Consider the following 22,215-nt stretch of genomic DNA (forward strand, 5'->3'; position numbering starts at 1 on the left):
ATTGGATGACAACAGATGATGTATTGTCACTCCTTGGTGATGTGATGCTCGAATTCTTGGGCTTTTCTTGAGGCTTCCATCTAACTGAAGGTCCACCACTACCTCTTTCTCCAGGAACTACTTTACCATCTCTTCTATTACTGTTTTGAAAAATCTTCCTTCCATTCTTTCTATGCATCCAAAGTATTTCAGTTTTCTTCTGTCAGTGTTCTTAATGAATCTTAAAGTTCTATTGATCCTTTCTAGAATCCTCTATTTGTTCTCCTTTTAGTGTATGAGATCTCAACAGTCTTCTGCAACACCACACCACATTGAAAAAGCAGCTATCCTTTACCTATCAGACTTCTTTAGGATCTAAGTTTCACCTCCATAAGTATATACTGAAAAATTAGCTGCACCCCAAATTCCTGGCTTTGTTCTGGTAGTGAGTGATCTCTCTTGTCAGATTTTAGAGAAGTCTCGGACTATTGTTCTAGCTATTCCTAATCTTTTGGTGTCATGTGAAGAGCAATTCTTCACATTGATATTGGATAATATCCCAGGTAATCAAATTTGCTGACTTTCTTAATTATTGCTCCATTAAGATGCACTTGTTTATCAAGAACTTCTCTGTCTTTATTTCCTTCAAGAACCATAATCATTGTTATACTAGTTTTGAGTCAAGTTCCACTATGTTCTATATTCTAGCTAATCTCATTTAACTCTATTAAGGATTCATTCTAGTTCTTCCCTGTAATTAAAGAGGAGTACTATTATCAGAGTATATTGAAGTGCTTCTCCATATACTGCCTATCCTGTTTTCTGTTTACAGCCCATCCAGTGATACAGGCATAATGTCCTCGGCATACATTATAAACAGGTGAGGGGAAAAAAGTAGGCATTGTTGCCTAACTCCCTTGCACACCTGAAACTAATCAGTTAATCCAACACCAGTTCATACAGTGGCTGCTTGCCTACTGTACATTTTAGCTGTCCACTTGATAATATGTTGAGAAAACAGATTAGTTTCATAATGCTCACAATTTCACATGATGAGCACAGTGAAAAGTTTCGGAGCGGTCTGTGAAGCGCATTGCCAGTAGAATTCCAAACTTTCTGCACTTCTCAATGATCAGCCTAAGGTAAAACATCTCACCTTGCCTTTCCTGTAAACCTGCTTGTTCCTAGCTATGGCCGAAATCCTATTTAGAATAATCTTTAGCAGAATCTTGCTTACATGACAGATTAAAGTAATAGTTCTATAGTTCTTCTTCTTCTCTTGATTTCCATGGAGTCACAAGACTCATCATGGGAGGTCTAGTCAGTAGAAAATCAATCATAACACTCCTTAAACTCATCCACTGTTTGCACTTTCACCACCCTCTCAGGTAATGCATTCCATGCTCCTACTATTCTCCATGCAAAAATTATTTCTTACCCTTTTATTCACTACTTCCTTTTGCAACTTCCAGGGATAACCTCATTGTCCTTATTCCATCCCCTCATTCTATCATGTGAAAAATCTCTATTAATCCTTCAACAGCTTAAATGGTTCACTCTGCAATCTGCATATCTTCAGTCTATCCTAAAAAATCAACATTGTACAGTCCTGATATTATTTTGTTATCTGTCTCTGTACCCTATCCACCAAGGTTACTTAATCCCCTTCAAATCCTGGTGACCAGATCTAAGCACAAAAATCCAGATATGGTCTGATCAAAGTTTTATACAATGGAATCCCCTACAAACTATGCAGTAAATGTATAATAAATTTAGTATAATCCTTTATCCAAGTGTGAGCAAACAAAGTTTGCACCTGAAAGAATCCCCTACAAACTATGCAGTAAATGTATAATAAATTTAGTTTAATCCTTTATCCAAGTGTGAGCAAACAAAGTTTGCGCCTGAAAGTATCTTCAGGACTGGGGTAAGGTGGAACAACGCCAGGGCAACTCGTTACAAAGGTGGAGCAAGCTACCAACACTCCTGTCTCAGTATCTCCTATATAATGCAAAACACATCTCCTTGCAGATATGTCTAATGTTATGCATTAAGGGAAGGGCCACTACCCAGACTAGTTTCAACCTTATGAATAAGTAAAGCCGTCTCTAAAAATTCGGACGATCCCTAGGCCACTCAATCGTGGGCGAAAGACTGTCCATCTCAGCGTTGGCTCCACTCAGTGATGGCCTTCCACCCACATGCCACCACCGAGCAGAACCGCTCAAATTCTAAAGAAAAGCATTCACCGACAAAACCCCTCAGCGGGCCGTACCAGAGAACACTTTCCCCGGAGACTCAAATTGCTCTCTTAAGGCAAAAACCTTAAGAGAGCGAACTCATAATATAGCCCCCACCAGTTTCAACCTTTTTTGAGGCTTCATCAGTGAGTAGCTAGTTTCGACCTTTATTGAGGTCTCTTCAGTGGGAGCCAGGCCCAAGTTGAGATACCTGGCAGAAGCATTAGCAGGTCATCTCTACCTATAGGAGTTGCCAAATGGTGTGCCACCCTTTTTTAATAAATTACTCTGGATTTAGAGAAAGATGTTGAAAGTTTATTTTTCACTTGGTTAGAGTATAATAAATTTAGTTTAATCCTTTATCCAAGTGTGAGCAAACAAAGTTTGCACCTGAAAGTATCTTCAGGACTGGGGTAAGGTGGTACAACACCAGGGCAACTCGTTGCAAAGGTGGAACAAGATACCAACACGCCTGTCTCGGTATCTCCTATAATGCAAAACACATCTCCTTGCGGATATGTCTAATGTTATGCATTAAGGGAAGGGCCACTACCCAGACTAGTTTCGACCTTTATTGAGGTCTCTGCATAACATTAGACATATCCGCAAGGAGATGTGTTTTGCATTATAGGAGATACTGAGAATGGCATGTTGGTAGCTTGCTCCACCTTTGCAACGAGTTGCCCTGGTGTTGTACCACCTTACCCCAGTCCTGAAGATACTTTCAGGTGCAAACTTCGTTTGCTCACACTTGGATAAAGGATTAAACTAAATTTATTATACTCTAACCAAGTGAAAAATAAACTTTCAATATGCAGTAAATGATTTTCATGTCACCATTATGTAAATTGTTTGTAACCAAAGTGAAAAAATAACAACAGTGTGCTGCAGTTATTATTATTATTTTTTGTTTGTTTGTGTGTTTATTCATTTGGAGTTTAAATTAAATCGAAAAATTACTTCTATAGATTGTGCAAAGACAAGTCATTAACATCAGACTATTATTAATTTGATAACCAATGCTGAGGCTCTAGTAAATCTTAATCGTTTACAGCAGGGATTCTCAACCTATGGTACACGTACCACTGGCAGTAAGTGAGCCATTGCCTTATTGGTATATCTAATATCTTGAATTAAATATAGTGGTACGCCACTGGAAAAGGTTGAGAACCCCTGCTTTACAGTATAAATTAGTTTAAATGTTAATTTATAAATCAGAATATTGATTTTGTTTTCTTTTTTTAGCACCAACAAAAAATCATTCATCGTGATTTGAAGGCTGAAAATGTGTTCCTTAACAAGGCAGGAGTTACAAAAGTGGGAGACTTTGGTTTTAGTACTCAGTTAAAATCATATGAAGATTCTCTAAGTACTTTCTGTGGTTCTCCCCCATATGCTGCCCCAGAGTTATTTAAAGATGACAAATATTCTGGATTTTGTGTTGATGTGTGGTCACTAGGTGTTCTTCTTTATCTGATTGTCACAGCAACATTACCATTTAAAGGTCACACAGTTGCTTCTGTAAAAAAGCAGATTCTTAGTGGGAACTTTTCTGTCCCATCATATATCTCAGACAGTTGCAGGACCCTTATTGTGGCCATTTTGAAGCTGGATCCACAGTTGCGCCCAACAGCAGAGAAGATTCAGAATTCAGAATGGTTGAAGAGTGAACAGTTCCACAATGGGTTTAACAACAAGCGAACAAATATAAGTAAGGTCGACAAAGAAGTTAAAAAGGAACTTCATAAGCTTGGTATTACAGATGCCATGCTACATTCAGCAAAAGAAGCAGGCCCACGGAATGAAATAACTGGAATATATCGCCTCTTATCACACAAAATGTTACAGCAAATTAACATTGGTATTCCAATAAAAGGACAAAATCATGTGAAGGAAAAGGGTGGGCTGGTGGAGCAAGACTGTATTAGAAAATCAAAGGCATGTGTAATATTGTAATTTTTTTTTTTTTTTTTACAGTTTTATAGCTTTATATGTATGTAACTAAGAATTAATGAATTTTTTCCTCTGTTCTGCTAGTCCATTTCAAATGAAAATTATGCAAAATAAAGAAGCCAAAGAATTACTATAAATTGTTTTGGTATAGTATCCAGTATAAGAAACAGATTTAAATTTATTGTAATGATTAAGAATAACATGTCATTCTATGCTGATGAAAAGATGAACTTAATTGGGTATTATCCAATTAAGATCATTCAATATTTAGTTATAAATTCTTAAAAATAGGTTTGTAATAAACTGATTTTTTTAAACTGATCTGTTTAAAAAAAAAAAAGTTGGCATTTCCATCTATTTGCAGTACCGAATACAAATTGGGATCTAAAGTATAGTTCATAAAACAATATAATTTTTATCAAACATTGTGACATTTTGAAAAACATATAATGAATACTTCATTGAATATATCCCCCTCTGATATGCGCAATTGGAAGAACGGCGGTACACTGCACCCTTCGATTGGAATAGGCCTACGTTCGATTCTCGTCGTGACGGGAGGAATCTTTATGTGGACTTTTTCAATCAAAGGTAAGTTAGCCGATCTCATACAGAGGTAGCAGGGTTTTTTCTCCTGGAAACTCAGGTTTTTCATCCCGCATACAGACGAATCGGCTCTTCAGAACACATGCAATTTACAGACAAAAAATACTAGTTGTGGTGGGCGGTAGATGGTGTTGATGGAGATGATTGGTAGTAGAGGTTCGATGTAGTGGTGGAGACAGTTGTATAGTAGGTGTCCTCCAGCGATCAGTCTTCGGACTCCTTGGAGGTATCATGAGTAATAATAATAATATATAAACAATCACAATGGGATACACCCCTGGAACTTCCTATTATACATGTGCTCACCTCAGTGGCATCCCAGTCAGTTGTTTAGAACAGAACAGACAGGACTTCAATAAAAAAAATAGTCAGTCAGTTTTAATCTCCTTTAAAATCTACAAATTTTTGGATAATAATTCATCATCTTAGAAGATAAGGAAATGCTGGTGATGTCCAGAAGTGAGTAAATTCTAGACCTTGAGAAGGTCTAGGAGATAGATTGAGAGATCTTGTTTCCATGCTATCGGATGGAAGTCAGATAAATAGGAGCGCTTGCAAAAGTGATACAGGTTGGAGTGTTACTTTTGGAGAACAAGCTCTGAGGGGGATGGGGATAAGAATACTATCTAGGCCAGAGGACTTATTAGTATCAGGCTATTAAGTATTTTCCTGATGTCTTTAGGATGAAGGATAAGAGGAGGCATATTGAGTGTGGATTGTGGAATAGTAAGGAAAGATTTGCCTTTGTCATTGAAACATGAGTCAAAGAAGAAGACTAATACTGAGAAGTCTGCCTTATTTTTAGGAAAATGTTGGTCACATTCCATCAGGACAAGAGAAGCAGAAATATAAATTTTCCCTAGTAACCTTGGCAAGGTAAAGGTCTCTACTGCCATTTGAGCAGAGGCACACTTAGTGCATTCAGCTCTTACAAAGGCTGCTTTAAATTGGTATTATTTTGATTTTTTTTTTTTCAGTTATTATGAGCTATAATGAAAGGTTTATAGTGAATCTTTAACTTGACTTGAGTGCATTCTGCATTTTCAGCTTACTGCTATGGCATACTGGAGATTTTAAGTGGAATCACATCTCAACAAAAAATAATTTCATTTATTAGATTGAAGCAAGTGCTTGGATGAAGAGAGCGGAAGCAGTAATAAAAAGGCAACAAAATGAGGTGAAGAAAAGAGGCATAGGAATCCAGAAAGGTCATTCCAGTTGGCACTTGAAGAAGCCTGTTGTTGATGACTTCTTGGTTACTCCCTGCAATAGCCTGAATAATAATAATATTAATTTTAATCTTAGTACAGTTGTTGTTGTTGTTGTTGATGAGTGTTTTTTTTTCTTTTTTTTTTTTGCTTTATGCATATTGTTGTAATGCATGCCTAGCTTGTTGACAAAATAATATAGATTGTCTATGAGCACTTATACAAGTAGTGAAATGAACAAAGACACAATCACAAGAAATACATCTGTTGAAACAATTTACACATACAGTTGATAAAAGTAAAGAGAAAATAAATAAAAACATCAAAGATAATAATAGCAGGAAAAATTAGATGCTAAAATACAATAAAAACAGAATATTTTCACTTAAGACTGTGCAAACAGACAGATGTTAGTATAATTCTTTGCAGAGAAGGACTTAAAAATATGCTTACAGTAATCTTAGTATAGCACTGTTCCTAGAACAAAGAAGGGAGAGGAATGTGGATATTATTATTATTATTATTCGGGACCTCCATGGAGTCATTTAGCTAATCATTTAGCTCAGCACCCTATCAGGCAATGCATTACAAGTCCAACCATCCTCCATGCAAAAAAGCCACTCCTTACCCTCTTGCTCACCACTTCCATTTATAATTTCCAGGGATGGCCCTTTGTCCATGCTCCTTCCTTTTGATCTAACATATGAAAGAACTCCCAATTTCAACCATGTAACTACCACTCAGTTTAATATCTTAATCATATTGCCTCTCTTTCTTCTGTCAACCAAACTATACTGTCTGCATGTCAATCTATCCTTATAACTAATATTGTACAGTCCTGATATTATTTTTGTTATCTGCCTTTGCACCCTCTCCAAGTTTAATGTATTCCCTTAAAATGCTGGGAGGTGTGGCAGTTTCCTTTAATCCAGCTGCTTGGAGGCTTGAACTAGTGAATGGTTTGAGGACTAGAGTCCTGTTTCACAATGTTCCTGTGTTTATCGGATGTCCACACTAAGCATGGCATCAATATGGTACTTTCGAGTGAGCTCAGAGTCACCAGGTTGTCTAATGAGAAGCGAACCAGCCCAGGGTGGAAATACAGCTGACAAAAGCTTCAAGTGCCTCTGTAGCGCAATTGGAAGAATGATGGTATGTCATGCCCTTTGACTGGAAAAGACATAAGCTCAATTCTCATCAAGATGAGAGGAATCTTTATATATGAATTTTTCAACTGAAAGTGAGTTAGCCAATCTCATATGGAGATAGCAGGGTTTTTTTCCCTCCTGGAAAGAAACTAGGGTTTTTCATCCCACATACAGATAAATCAGCCTTCAGAACACACACAATTTACAGACAAAAATACTAGTGGCAATAGATGGCATTGATGTAGATGATAATGGTAGTGGTGGTTCGGTTTAGTTGGTGGACTAAGTGGTGGAAACAGAAAGTTGTCGAGTGGGTGCCATCCCTCAATGAGTCTTTGGACACCTTGGAGATGTCATGAAATAATAATAATAATCCTAGCAACGAAATCTGAGAACAATAATCAATGTCCATGCTCTTTCCTTGTGATCTACCATATGAAAGAACTCCACAATTTCAACCCCAGTTTAATATCTCAATCATATCATCTCTCCTTCTTCTATCAACCAAACTATGCAGTCCGCACATCCTCAGTCTATCCTCATAACTAATATTATGCAGTCCTGATATCATTTTTGTTATCTGCCTTCAGTACAGTAATGAGGGTATGAAGGCCTGTGGCAAGTGTCTAACTTGTGCTCGCTAACCCAAAAATGACAAAAATTTAAATGTAACAAGTTAAATTTTATTAAATGCAATACATTAAATACTTACTATTAACCCCATCAAAATGAGTTGCAGTTGTTGCAGAATTTGTGTGTCTAAAGTGGCGTATTGCAGAAATTTAAAAATACAATATAAAATAGCAGACTTTTATATCCATTTATTTTTATTTTTTACATTTTTTATGTTTTGTGCCCCAAACCTAGTTGCACCTGTGGCAGGCGCCTCTTTTGCCACGCCCTCGTTACGGCACTGTCTGCCTTTGTACCATCTCCAAGTTTAATGTATTCTCTTAAAATCCTGGCAAACAAATCTGAGAACAATAATTAATATTGTCTGATCATGGCTTTATACAATGGAACCACAACTCTTCTATATCTGCTGATCAGTGGCTTTCTCGGTATTGCAGCAATTCTCTGAGTACCTTTACCACCTTTGCAATATGACCCCTGAGCTTCAAGTCTGTAACAGTTATCACCCCCAAGGTCCACTTCCTCTAATACAGTTCCTACAACACAGTGTGCAGCTTCCCATTGATGGATTCCAAATTTCAAGACCTTACACTTAGTTGCATTAAACTGTTATCCCCATTTATTTGATTTGCTCTGTCCAGCTTATTCAAATCATCCTGTGGGGCTACCACATCAACACTGTTACTGATAACCCTTATATGCTTCACATCATGCACACAATTGAATAGCGCCCTTCAATTAATTGATAATGTCATTAATATAAAGGTTAAACACCATTGTCCTTGTACTGAGCCCTGAGGATCTCCACTTGTAACCTTCTGTCTCCTTGAAACTGCTCCCTCATACACAACTCTCTGATACCTATCAGACAGCCAATCCTCAATCCATTTACCAATATGCTGTAACTTAATTATCAGCTTATGACACCCTCTCAAATGCCTTTGTAAAATCAAAAAAAAAAAAAAAAGGCAATATATATGTCTTCCCCTCATCAATCACTCTTGTTATTAGTAATCTAATAACTATAAAAGGTGATTAGATTATTAAAACAAGAGCACCCCCTTAACAAATCCATGCTGACCTTTGCAGATAACATTCTCCTCATCTGCCCAATGCTGTATACAATCTCACTAATTTCTCTAAAATCGGAACAACTACAGATGTACAAACTGGCCTATAGTCTGCCACTTCCATTCTACCACCTCCTTTATGCGACTGATCAATTTCACCGTCCTTCCACTCCTTGAGCACCTTTCCCATAACCAGACTCTCATTGAAAATCCAAGTCAACAGAGCTGTTAGTTCCTTAGTACATTCTCTTCAAAGAGGTAATGAAACCTTATCCAGTCCCATTGCCTTATTCATATCCAGAGAACTTAGTATTTGTAACACTCTCCTCTTGCATTTCTAAACTCTGAACCCTCTACAACCCTCTAGCAATAAAACCCTTTTTTTTTTTCCAAGACGAAATACCCCAATAAAGTGACCATTAAGCAATTCCTCTCTATAGGAGCTCAATTCTCCACTGGAATTGCTAGTGCAATGACATGTTCCACTGTAGCAGGTGAAGTATGCTGCAATAGAAGTGATGATCACTATTTTTTTATGAGCAGCTTGATATATCACTGTTTAACTCCAGGCTCACTGGCATAGGTATATATACTTCATGATATATGTATATGGTTCATGCTTCAGATCAACTTCATGTACTGGGAAAAGGCAGAGAATTTTCCACATTGCAGAATACTAATGTGAACATTTTGCTGGGACGAATCTTACTTTGTTACATGAATATCCACTCTGGCCATATTCCAACACTAACTTTCCTAGAAGGTAGAAGATATCCACCCCTTTTAAATGTAGTGGACCTTCATAGAGGAGAACAAAGGCTACCGAGCATAAACCTAAATGCATAGCTTTGTATCATATCAAACTGACATTGACGAGATACATATAAATTTAATAAACAACTGATTTTTAATACTCCACTATTTTTTGGAAATGGGCTTTCATCATAATTTCAAAATCAAATATTTTTTTTTTCAGATCATGATAGAAATATTTTGGACTCAGAATTACACTTCAGTAATTTGTTCAATATCCGTATATTTAAACTGTTCTCCACTGGTCATTATAAACTCCTATTAAGAAGTTATCATTAAATATGCTTTAACAAACAGTTGACACAAAATTATTTCTGCTTAAATCCTCACTAAAAATTCTCAATGCTATTAAGAAGAGGGAAGTATGATTATGGTTAAATGATGATAACTTCTCTCAGAACTTGATTCAACAACTTTCTCATCCAGGCAGAATTTTAGATGAAAATGATGCTAAAAGGATGTCGGCACATCCTTTTAGCATCATTCTTTCACCTTCCTCAGCCTATAAAAATGGAGAATGTTGTATGTATTATTGAGGCTTGACATTCTGGAGAGTAATGGGTCATTCCAAAAATAACCTCTTGGCTTGAATTATTATTTTTTTTTTATGATTTTTATTTTTCCCCATTGAACCAGATACGAGACTGGTGCAATGGGATTAAAGAAGTATGTAGACTTTGCCGGTTCATGAATATTTGATTAAAGTTTATAAGGCAGAACACCAGAGTAAGTTGATAACATTTAATTACTTGGTAATATGACATTTCAACCCAATTACACAGGATTTCTTCAGGTGCAAATAAACAGACTAGTAGACAAAACAGTAAGGACTAACAAAGGTAACAACTGTTATGCAGTTATACAAAAGAGACTGATGTTATTTTTAATTGAATTATGTCAGAATATATAAATGTGATATGCCTATGCCAAGAAATGTTGGAAGCTATTGTCAGCTGAAGAGAGACAAGTGTGATGACAAAGCTGAACGTTCTGCATATTTACGCATTCTTGTGAACGTTCTTGATTAATGAAGACTAGGATGTAATCAGACAAGTTAATACTTTGATTATTATTTAAATGCTTAGGATCTAATGCTATTTCCAAAGATTTCCATATTTTTCTTTCTGTTATATCATAGCAATGTTGTAATAGTTCTGATTTATCTCATAAAACTTGATGTCTCATTTGTGAAGCATCTTGCGGGTCAGCTGAAGAGAGACAAGTGTGATGAAAAGCAATCAGCTTTGTCATCACACTTGTCTCTCTTCAGCTGACAATAGCTTCCAACATTTCTTGGCATAGGCATATCACATTTATATATTCTGACATAATTCAATAGGGTAATTGTTTTTTCTTTTGTTTTCAGAGTTATTTATATGTGTGGCAAAATGTGAAAGATATGTTTGTAGATAGATAGACTGAGCTCCTATCAATGAATTTGCAATAGTGCCATATTTCATCAGACTACGAGCTACCATCAAATCCAAAACAAATGGAAGGAATGAAATTTAGCCTCTCTATCTATCTATTCCCTTCTGCCATATGGACGGGCGGGTGATAGCTATATGCTACCATACTGGAGATTATGAGCAAGGTGATTTCCCATTTGCCTTCCTTGCCATACTATATCCTATGGCTGTATCCTGTGTGTTCACGAAGCCAGTTTGCCTGCTTGTGAGATGAAAAACCCCAGATAAACTGGCGGAAAAAATCCTGCTATTCACGCCCAAGACCGGCTAACTTGGCTATGACTGAGGAAGATCCTTAAGCTCCTCACGTCATCGACGGGAATCAAACCTAGGACACTCCTTCCCCAGGCATATGGTTGTGAAGCGCATAGCCACTAGGCTAACTGCACAGACAAATTTAGCCTAAATAACATAAATGTAAGTGTAACAGAAGCTAGTAAAACTGAGGGAGTGAAAGAATGCAAGAATGAAAAAAACAAAAGTAAACAATTTAGAAGCAAAAGGAAGTAGGAATGAAGAAACGGGAAAAAAGGTGGCAAAACAAGAGTTAGCAAGACTATTGGAACAACAGAGAGTGAAATTTCCGGAATTCAAGATTTGAAGGAAGAGTTGTTCAAAATGAAAAATAAAATGAGGTATATATATACAGAGTGATATTAGACACTTAGTGGAAACAAATGAGAGTGCAAAATTATAGAATGAAGGAAAAAAGAGGTGATGAATGACTAGAGAATAGCAGTATATGGAGATTCCATTATTAGAGGATTGTTTAATCAGAAAGTCCATAAGGTTTGCTAGCCAAGAGGGAGAATGAACAAGATAATTCATGCTTTGGATATGAGGAGGAAACAAGCAAGTGAATTAGTGGTGGGTGGGAACAAAGATTTAGATGGACATAAGGAGAATGTACAGACAGATATTAGGAGGTTATTGGGGAAAAGCTATAGGCTGTCAATAGCAGGATAGGCTGTCAGTGTGTTGCCCTCTGGATCCTCTCCACCTCCTCCCCATCAAGAAGGAAGTCTCTGCTCGTCAAGGTATTTTTCAACAACCAAGTGAGTTGATGAGCTGATTTAGCTACTTTTGCAATGTGCCCCCCTAAACTTCATCTCCCTATCCACCAACACTCCCAAGTCCTTGGCCTCATCAATCTCCTGGAGTACAGTTCCACTAATGTGGTATACTGCTGCTAATCTTTTCATCCCACAATGCATAACCTTATATTTTGTTACATTAAATTGACATCCATTCTCCTTAGCCCAGAACTCCAATTTATCCAAGTCATCCTGCAAGATTTTAACATCTTCTGCATTCACCATCGCCCTACTCAACTTTGCATCATCAGCGAACAAATGAACTGTTCCACTTAGATCCTTCCCTATATTGTTAATGAACAGATTAAACAGCAGTGGTCCAAGAACAGAACCCTGCGGCACACCAAGTTAGCATCAGCCTTGGCCTACCTGTTTAACAAGAGTCTTGCAACAGTACAAGTCCCAAAAGAGTAGAAAGAAATAAAATTGTTCCACTTCAAAAAAGATGGTGATAAGCTACAAATTATAGACCAATCTGTAAATCTGGACTTGTGGTTTAGTTATTGGAGAGGTTGGGGAGAGATATGGTATAGAAATGGGTTAACAGCAAAATTCTCTGTGATTGTCAATATGGGTTTATTAAAAGGAAATCTTGTTTTGTCAAATTACTTATATATTATAACAGGTGATCATTGTATTGAACAAGGGAGATGCATATACAGCGATATAATTAGATTTTGAAAGGCTTTTGATACATTGCCACACCACGAGTTGGTAACTAAACTGAAGTAGATGGGATTGGATGATAGATTAGTGAGTAGGATATCAAATGACTCTTGGATAGGTATCAGATTGTGTGGAATTGCAGTATACTGGAAGAGTACGGGGTTGTTTAAAAAAATAAGTTAAACAAATTTGTTTGGAAAAAATCACCTTTATTTCTCAACATAGTCTCCATTGAGATCTACACATTTGGCCCAGAGAGTTTCCAATTTTTTCATTGGAAAAAATCTAAAAAGTAGGATTTTTCAAATTGTGCAAAATAGTCATTGACAGCTTCAACATCCTCGTTCGGAGAAACTTTTTTTCCACCGAGCAGAATTTTTAAGTTTGGGAAGAAGAAGTCACAAGGGGCCAGGTCTGGTGAATACAGTGGATGTGAAACCAATTCAAACCTCAATTTGTGCAATTTTGCCATTGTAATGGCCGATGTATGGGACAGTGCAATGTCTCGATGAAAGAGCACTTTTTTGTGCGCCAATCTTGGTTGTTTTTATTTCAGTTCTTCTTTTAAACAGTCCAACAATGATGCGTAATAGACTCCTATTATTGTCTTACCCTTTTCCAAATACTCGATCATGATAATTCTTTGGGAATCCCAAAAACAGTGGCCATCACCTTCCCAGCTGACAAAATGGTCTTTGCTTTTTTTCGGTGCTCTTTCATCTGGCATTGTCCACTGTTTTGACTGCTGCTTGGACTTGTGTGTAGTGGTGGATCCAGTTTTCGTCTACAGTCCCAAATCAATGCAAAAAAATCCTGTGAGTTACGATTAAACATTGCCAAACACTGTGTTGAAATGTCTTTTCGCATGCGTTTTTGATTGACTGTCAACAATTGCGGCACCCATCACGGACACAGCTTTTTCATGTGCAATTTTTCGTGCAGGATATTATACACCTCAGTTGAGATGCCTACAATCTCACACACTTTCACTTGGCGGTTTTCCATAATGATATCGTGGATTTTGTCAATCATTTCCTTCATAGTGACCTCAGTTGGGCATCCAGAGCATGCTTCATCTTCAATGGATTTATGACCACGTTTAAACTAATTTATTCAAAAATAAATAGTCTTTAATGCTGGTGCAGAGTCCTCATGAACCACATCTAACTCGGCTTTGATCTGCGTGGCCATCCACTTCTTCAAATAAAAGTGTTTTTTCACTGCACGAAACTCGTTTTTCTCCATTTTTATGAAAAATGCGAACACAGTCATTTTAAATGTTTGCCAAACAAGAACTCTGCGTTGCACGTGGCTAAAATTTTGCCAGGGGTTATGAAAAAGATGATACATGCTGCCACTGATAAAAATGAATGAATTATGTTACCGTCTATTGGAAATTTATCAAACTTTTCAAACAACCCTCATAAAATTATTAGTGGCTTTCCACAGAGGTATATTATGGGACCATTGTTATTAAATTTGTATATTAATGATATTGGGATAGGTTTAACTGGTAATATACAACTGCTTGTAGATGATGCAAAACTAGAGAGAGAGAGAGTAATAAGGAATCAAACAGATGTTGTAGCCTTACAGGAGGATTTCAATAGATTGCATGAGTGGGCAACAGCATGGAACTTCCAGTTCAATGTTGCAAAGAGTAAGGTCCTGAAATTTTGTAGGCAACAATAGGATGCAAAGTATACAGATGGTGGGAAAATTATGGAGAAAGTTAAGAAATAAGAGACCTTGGAGTGATGATGGACAAGGATCTGAATTTCAGAGGACCCAAGCCGATTATGGTAATGATGCAGAGGACTTTAACATGCAGAAATAAAGATGTTCTGCTTCCATTGTATAAGACCTTCATCAGGCCTCTATGGATTGTTGTGCACAGATTTGGTCCCCGGCTTTCATGGTGATGAGGATATATTGGAAAGATTCCAGAGAAGACTGAAAGGTCATAACTAGTCTTTAGGATGTGTAATATGAGGTCAGATTAAGGGAATGCAGTTTGCAAAGTCTTTAAATAGGAGGAAGAGAGGTGATATGATTGAGACATTTAAGAAGGCAAAAGGTTCTTAATAGGTTAATGTGAAGAAATTTGAATGGCAGAAGGGAAAAGAACAAGGGGACATACCTGGAAACTGTATAAAGAGGGTGTGAGCAGAGGCATAAGGAGCAGGCTCTTTGTATGGAGAGTGGTTGTTGTGTGTAATGCATTGCCTGACACTGTAGTGAATGTAGATACATTGAACAAGTTTCAAGTACGGTTTGATGGGCTTTGTCTGTTACAGTATTTACAACCTGTGATGAGTCTTTGATCCATGGATGTCTGGTGTTAATAAGAATAATAATTTGGATTGTAAATAACTATTAACTGTAAAAATCCAAAATCTGATCTTAGCCATCTTAAAAAAACCTAAAATTCTGTTTCTTAAAAGCAAAGAGATCAATTAATGATTCCTCTCTCTCTCTCTTTCTGTTTCATCTTATTTTCTATATATTCACTTTCTACTGCATGACTGGTTTTTCTAGTATGACTGATATGTTGTCCACTGACTGTTTATATAAAAATGTGTATAATAAATGCAGTATATTCAGATTCTTAGACCATCTGATTGTGCTGTGCTAGACCATCAAATTTCCAAACTAACTTCCTCTGTTGTCTCCCACTCCAAAGACATATTTTTGTCTTCTTAATTGAGTGGGGTTATAGTTTTAATATTAATAACTGCATGGTGTTGAATTTTGGAGTTTAGAAATATAAAGCTATGTACTATATTGATGATACTGTACTGTACTGCAGGAAGTGGATGAGATTCAAGATTTGGTATTGATGGTTGATAATAGACTGAAATGCAAAAGGCATGTTTTGCAAAGACTGCATATCATAGTGCCACTAAGATAAGAAGTACCCTAACATGTATGGATAAGGAAATGGTTATGCCATTGTATAAAGCACTAGTCAGAACTTCACTTGGACTATTGTGCTCATATTTCACCTGGTTTTCATTGTGATGTGGAAACATTGGAGAGGGTCCAGAGACAAGTGACTTAGACAATATCAGAACTCGGGAATGTTGGCTATGGAGAGAGGGAGAGGTTGAAGAAATGTGGACTGCAGAGTTTGGTGAATAGTAGGAAAAGAAGTGCTATGATAGAGATGTTTAAGTTAGTGAGAGGATTTTACTGGATTAATCCAGACGGGATTATAAAAAGAGTAGAAGGTGAGAGGGGAAATACTAGAGGCCGTCCCTGGAACTTATGTAAGAGTTTGGTGAAGAGGGGTGTAAGGAATAGATTTTTTTTAATGGAGAATTGTGGGTAAATGGAACACATTACCAGAATATGTTGTTAATGCAGAGAGTGTTGAGGATTTCGAGATTCAGTATGATAAATATGTGATCATTTGAATGAACCGCCCACAATGAGTGCTGACTCCATGGAGGGTGTAATAATAATAATAATAATAATAATAATAATAATTTTAATTCAGACATGCTTTGTAATATTCCAATGATAGATCTCAGCTTATGACAAATGTTTCATGGTGTTCTGGAATGAAATCCCAACCTAATTTCAGATTAACTCAAAACTGGAATTCTGCATGAATTTGATATATATATATATATATATATGTTAAAGATGCCAAGCTATTTTAAACCTGGTTTTACTCCATTTCCCAAGTAAGCAAACAGACAAATAAGTCAAGTTTGTGCCTGCACGTAGTGCAAGTCTAAGTGACCCGCAAAGTAGTGCAAGTCTAGGCAACTCGTGATAAAGGTGGAATAAGCTCTGATCACTATTCTTAATATTTACCCTTAATTAACCCAAAGCCCATCGCCTTGAGGAGATGTATGATGCTATGCATTAAAGGCAAGGGGCCACTACCCAGACCGGTTTCAACCTTTATTGAGGTCTCATCAGTGGGAGTCAGGCTTAGAAATACCAAGTTTAAGTAATACAGAGCATATAAGTATTTTACCAAAACAAGTTACCATAAGGTGCTTTGACTTTGCATTAAGGGTAAATATTAAGAATAGTGATCAGAGCTTATTCCACCTTTACCATGAGTTGCACTACTTTGCGAGTCACCTAGACTTGCACTACGTGCAGGTGCCAACTTGACTTATTTGTCAATTTGCTTACTTGGGAAATGGAGTAAAACCAGGTTCAAAATAGCTTGGCATCTTTAACATATATTATACCCAAAGTAAAAAACTTTCTACACACACACACACACACACACATATATATATATATATATATTTATAAATATATTATATTTTTTATATATATTTTTATAAATATATTTTAATCACCTTAAACCTTTATAAAAATGTACAACGACCGAGTAAATCAATCTTCATATATATATATACAGGGTGTTCGGGATAAATTTGACATATTTATAATTAATTATATTTTTCCGTAAGTTACATGTATTAACACACACTTCTCTTCATTTAAAAGTTTGGACCCTTCTTCATTCATATACAAGATGTCAGAAAGGATGGATAGCTGGAACCCACCTGAATCATGGAAGAGAATAACTTGTATCATGATGATTCGTGCCCGCCATCAAAATAAGGATATTACGACTGCTGCCCAATGCTCCCTGAATACAGTAAAAACAATCAGGCATGAACTAGAGACTTGCAATGGTGACTACGAGGATGTAGCAAGAAGAAAGATCCCTAGCAGACGATCTGATTGCGTTCGTACAGCAGAATTCCTCGCAAATCTGCAGGAACAGGTGTTGAAGAACCCTGGCATTGGAATTCGGGCTTTGTTCGTGGAGTTGCTAACTGTAGTCAAGCCCTGGATAACAAGGGTAGCCAATGGTAGGCCGTATGTATGGCAGCAGGATTCGGCCCCTTGCCACACCTCTGGGAAAAGTCAAAAATGGTTGTCTGAAAATTTCTACGACTTCACCAGTCCAAATGTTTGGCCTCCAAACTCCCCAGACCTTAACCCCATGGATTATTTTGTATGGGGCGCAGTTGAAAAAGACACCAATCGCACTTCCAGTAATACAAAAGCCCAGTTAATGGATAAAATTAAAACAGTTTTTGCGGCCCTTCCCAGGGAGACTGTAGCATCAGCTTGTTCGAGGTTCCGAAGCAGAATTGAAGCTGTGATCGATGCTAATGGTGGTTATTTTGAGTAAATCTTGTTGATAGTATTGTAATTAACTCTGCCTGTAATGTTTTTTTGTCAATTCATTAAATTTAATAGATACAAAGAAGATTTTCTTTTTCCTTACGAAACTGTCAAATTTATCCCGAACACCCTGTATATATAAAACTTATTGAATGAAAGAAAGAAAGAAAAAGAAAAGTTATGTTCACTCATGTTATATGTTCTCCTTTATTGATCTTGGTTGAAGACATGAAATCAAATTTGTGCATGCATTGTATATAAATTGAGATTTATTTTTAAATAATTACTTTTCTTAGATAGTACTGTAAAAAAATGAAACTTTTTTTTTTTCAAAAAAGTTTATTGAGAAATTGTGCTATAAAAATAACTGTTTATTCTAAAAACTCTCTGCATATATACATAATGACTGTTTTAATTCTATGAAAATACATTCTGTAAAAAATTGCCATATATGAAATACAGCAGAGATACTAACAGGAAATCTAATTTATCTCTTGAAGTTTAACAACGTTTTACAGCAAAATGTATACACAACGTACAAAATGTGTAAAATACAAAGTAGGTTTCATATATTGAAAAATCCATTAATACAAATTAACTTTTGTACACTTTTCTAAAAACAGTGCCTTTTCAATCTGTGCTCTATGTTACTGTCTCTCCATAGCATGCTTTGCCAGGAAGATATGAGCTCTGCTGGTGTTTGATTTGTAGTGCATACAATATTATATACAAAATATTTTTTTAAAAAAAATATTATAGCTCCAGGGAAGATTACAATTTGAAAAAGGCTTCACATCTGGATAAGATTTGAATACTATTGCTCTAAAATATCATTTTTTTTTATTATCAATAGGATAGTCAAGCTGCTCCAATGAAACTAGTGCCACCATGGAACCAAACTATTTCAGCAGGAGCTGAAAATAACCAAGCATTAGTGGACACTAATGTCAAGATATAAATATTCACTAGTACAGTACAAGAATTAAGTACTTTTTCAGATGTTTCTGAAAAATACTTAATAGCATTGAGCATGTTTTACTTTGAAAGATATATTAAAATCACTTTTTTTTGTTGTTGTTGAAAGATTTTAAACAAAATGTTTAAGTATATTTCATCATTGCACTATATTTCATTATAGTTAAGTACTGACAAGATACTTAAATTATTAATATTGTATAAAATTATTTCACTTAAATTTATAAATTATTAATAAATTATAAAAATCTGAATTTTTTATGGAATTAAGAAATAAAAACAGTGTAATTAACAACATAAAAAGATTTCTTTGTAAGAACAGTTTTTTTGGGATATGATTATTCAATCATTCCTGAATAAAATATGAATACACATTCATATTTTATTCAGTTATTGGTTATCAAAATAATGAAAACAGTATTCTTCTCTGAGATTTGGTGTAAAATCAAACATAAAGTGAAGCACCATAGTTTTATTATTGCAAATATCTAATATATGCAAGTCCATAATCAATCATGTTCAGTGAATTGGCATTTGTCATGTATAAATGATATGATGAATCAGTTGATTCCAAAGCTAGTAACAGAGGATTTTAGTGCAATCTCAACTTATACCAATCATGATGTACTCTATACCTGAAAAAAAATAAATAAATAAAATACATATACTTAGAGATGCTGCAAATAGTTCAATTGAGGTTCCATAATTTTTACATAAACTGATTTTTAATTTATAGAAGACTTTATATTTACCATCCTACCAGACTTTGTATTCACCATCTTAATAATTAATTGCATTCCCAATTACACTGCCTATCTTCGCACCATAAACAAATAGCTGTGTCATATGTTAGATTCTTCCCAATATTAATAATGTAAAGATTGAATAACAATGAACCAAGAAATGATCCCTGGAGTACACCACTACTCACCTTAAATCTTCTAGACTCACATTCCCTCCATACCATTTTTTTGATATCTGCAATTGAGCCATCCTCTTATCCAAACTAGTAATTTATAATCCAATCCAATATCCTCTAACTCATGCAAAAACCTTCCAATGCTTCCTTCTAATAAGTATCATGGTATCTGCATTTTCCTTGTCTAACTCAACTGTTCACATTATTATAAAATGTAAGTTACCCATGTAAAATTAGTAAAAAAAAAAAATAGTAGACCCATGCTGTTCATTGGAAAGTATAGATTCTTTGACAGTCCATTTCTGTATGTGATCGCTTACCAACTTTTCAAAATTTCCACCACCACTCCAGAGATACTGACACGTCAATTTTAGACGCATCACTCTTTGCACCACCCTTCTGTAATAAGATTATAATATTTTCTTTTCACTCCTGTGGAATCTTCTCTGTGCCGAGACTCAAATTACATAGTCGTCAAAGCAACAGCCAGTTCAACTGAAGACTCTTTTAGCATCTATGATGATATTCAATCAATCCCTTATTCAGTTTATGCAAAAAGCTCTAGTATCTTCTCATACACCTGAGTTTCTTCTTCCAGTGCAGAGGTAGCACTGAACTACATGTTGCATACACCAGGTTGATAATTTTTAGCAAAAAATGTGCACTCATTAGTTGAAAAATCTCAATAACACTACAATATGCATACTGTCTTCATTCAGTAGAATTATTCTTTAACATTTGTTCTTTCTTTTACTTGCAATCTCTGCTATATGGTATAATGACAGAATTCTTTTGAGAGTCTGTTTCTTTTCATATTTACTCTCAGCTTTCTATACAATACTTGTAACTCCTATGGTATGTACCTTATAATTTTCATAACTGGCATTCACATGGTATTCTTTCCAGATCATCTTTTTCTCAAGAATGTTTTGTTTAATAAGACTGTGCATCCATTCCTATCCTATGTATTCAAACTTTAGGGACACATTTCAATATTTCACTATTGATGTATATTCTTTCCAGATCATCTTTTTCTCAAGAATGTTTTGTTTAATAAGACTGTGCATCCATTCCTATCCTATGTATTCAAACTTTAGGGACACATTTCAATATTTCACTATTGATGTATTTTGTTAATACTTCCCATGTACTGCCAATATCCTACTCATCTAGCAACTGATATACATTTGATTGACCCTACTATTCTCCACAGTTGGTCATAATTTCCTGCTTTTTAGTATGGCATATAACCTTTTCTGAATCAAGCATCCATATACTTAAGCAATTCCCAGTTCAGCACAGTATGATTACTGTCATCAACCAAAGGCAGAACACTAATCTGGTATGGATGCTTGGACGTTCATTATCACTCATGTTGATGTTGGTGGAAAAACATCTAAAGCTAATAATTAACTAACTACATTTATTTAGCTAATTAGATTACTAAACAGAGAAGAGAAGAAGAGCATCGATAATGATCTGGCCAGCAAAGATTGGTCAATTGGTTGAGTCTCTGCTACCAATGGCTCAACAAACAGTTAAGCAAGTTTGAGCGCAGTTAGTAGTTGGAAGGAGATCAATCGTTCAATGCTGTTGGCACACTCTCCCTCGATGAGTTTTTGGACTCCCTGGAGGTGTGGTATTATTATTATTATCTAATAATAATAATAATAATAATAAATGGCATGGTGGGTCAATAGAGAGAGAGACTTGAATTATGTGGATGCTTGGAGTGTATCAGAGGACAGAAGATAGCTATATCAGAGGATAGAAGACAGCTATATGCAATAAATGAAGTGCATTTGAATGAGGGAGAGAATGTTCTTGGGTCAAGTGAGAGTATTAGTGCAGGAAAACTAGAGTTGTCAGATTGGATGGAAGCAGAGCTGGCTTCTTGTGGAGACAGACACTTGGGAGATGTTGGAAAATATGGTGTCATGCAGAGTCACATGGAAAAAATAATAATAGGTATAGAAATACTGACAATTCATTGATGTGTCTTTATATAAATATCAGGAGCATTAGGAATAAAGGAGATGAATTAGGACACTGATAACCTCAGCAGGTCCAAAGATTGGGATCAGTGAAGCATGGATGATAGAAGATGATATACTGACAGGAATAGAAATATAAGAGTATAGCATATATAAGAAATATAAGAGTATAGCAAATGTGGTGGTGGAGTATTGCTTGTGATAAGTGTTGAGTTGTGTTCTCTCAGAGCAGAGGATCTGGAAGAAAATGGCATAATAGTTTTGAGAGTATATGGTGTGAAG

General features: G+C 35.9%; 2 protein-coding genes and 1 non-coding gene across 8 annotated transcripts in view; 2 read left to right on the top strand and 1 right to left on the bottom strand.

Annotated features, from left to right (window-relative positions):
* LOC150108535 (serine/threonine-protein kinase NIM1-like) overlaps positions 1 to 4,309 on the top strand; it is a 123,944-nt gene extending 119,635 nt beyond the window's left edge. For all 3 annotated transcript variants that reach the window (XM_090415964.1, XM_090415965.1, XM_090415963.1), the window contains exon 5: positions 3,465 to 4,309. In XM_090415964.1, the coding sequence (XP_090272090.1) occupies positions 3,465 to 4,175 (711 nt within the window). In that variant the 3' untranslated portion in view covers positions 4,176 to 4,309. The remainder of the gene's footprint in view (positions 1 to 3,464) is intronic.
* A 2,577-nt stretch (positions 4,310 to 6,886) lies between these two features.
* Positions 6,887 to 7,178, top strand: LOC150108536 (signal recognition particle RNA). Its single transcript, XR_016548166.1, has one exon.
* Positions 7,179 to 18,401: 11,223 nt separating this feature from the next.
* The window catches only part of LOC150108537 (uncharacterized), a 284,792-nt gene continuing 280,978 nt past the window's right edge, over positions 18,402 to 22,215 (bottom strand). For 3 of the 4 annotated variants that reach the window (XM_090415967.1, XM_090415968.1, XM_090415966.1), the window contains one exon: positions 18,402 to 18,959. In XM_090415967.1, the coding sequence (XP_090272093.1) occupies positions 18,945 to 18,959 (15 nt within the window). In that variant the 3' untranslated portion in view covers positions 18,402 to 18,944. Of the gene's footprint in view, positions 18,960 to 19,292; positions 19,656 to 22,215 lie in introns of those variants that run through there. The other variant, XM_090415970.1, reaches the window with a different exon arrangement.

Source organism: Typopeltis vanoorti, chromosome 3 (assembly GCF_054136105.1).
Source record: "Typopeltis vanoorti isolate ZY-2024b chromosome 3, IOZ_Tvanoo_1.0, whole genome shotgun sequence".
NCBI classification, from domain to species: domain Eukaryota; kingdom Metazoa; phylum Arthropoda; class Arachnida; order Uropygi; family Thelyphonidae; genus Typopeltis; species Typopeltis vanoorti.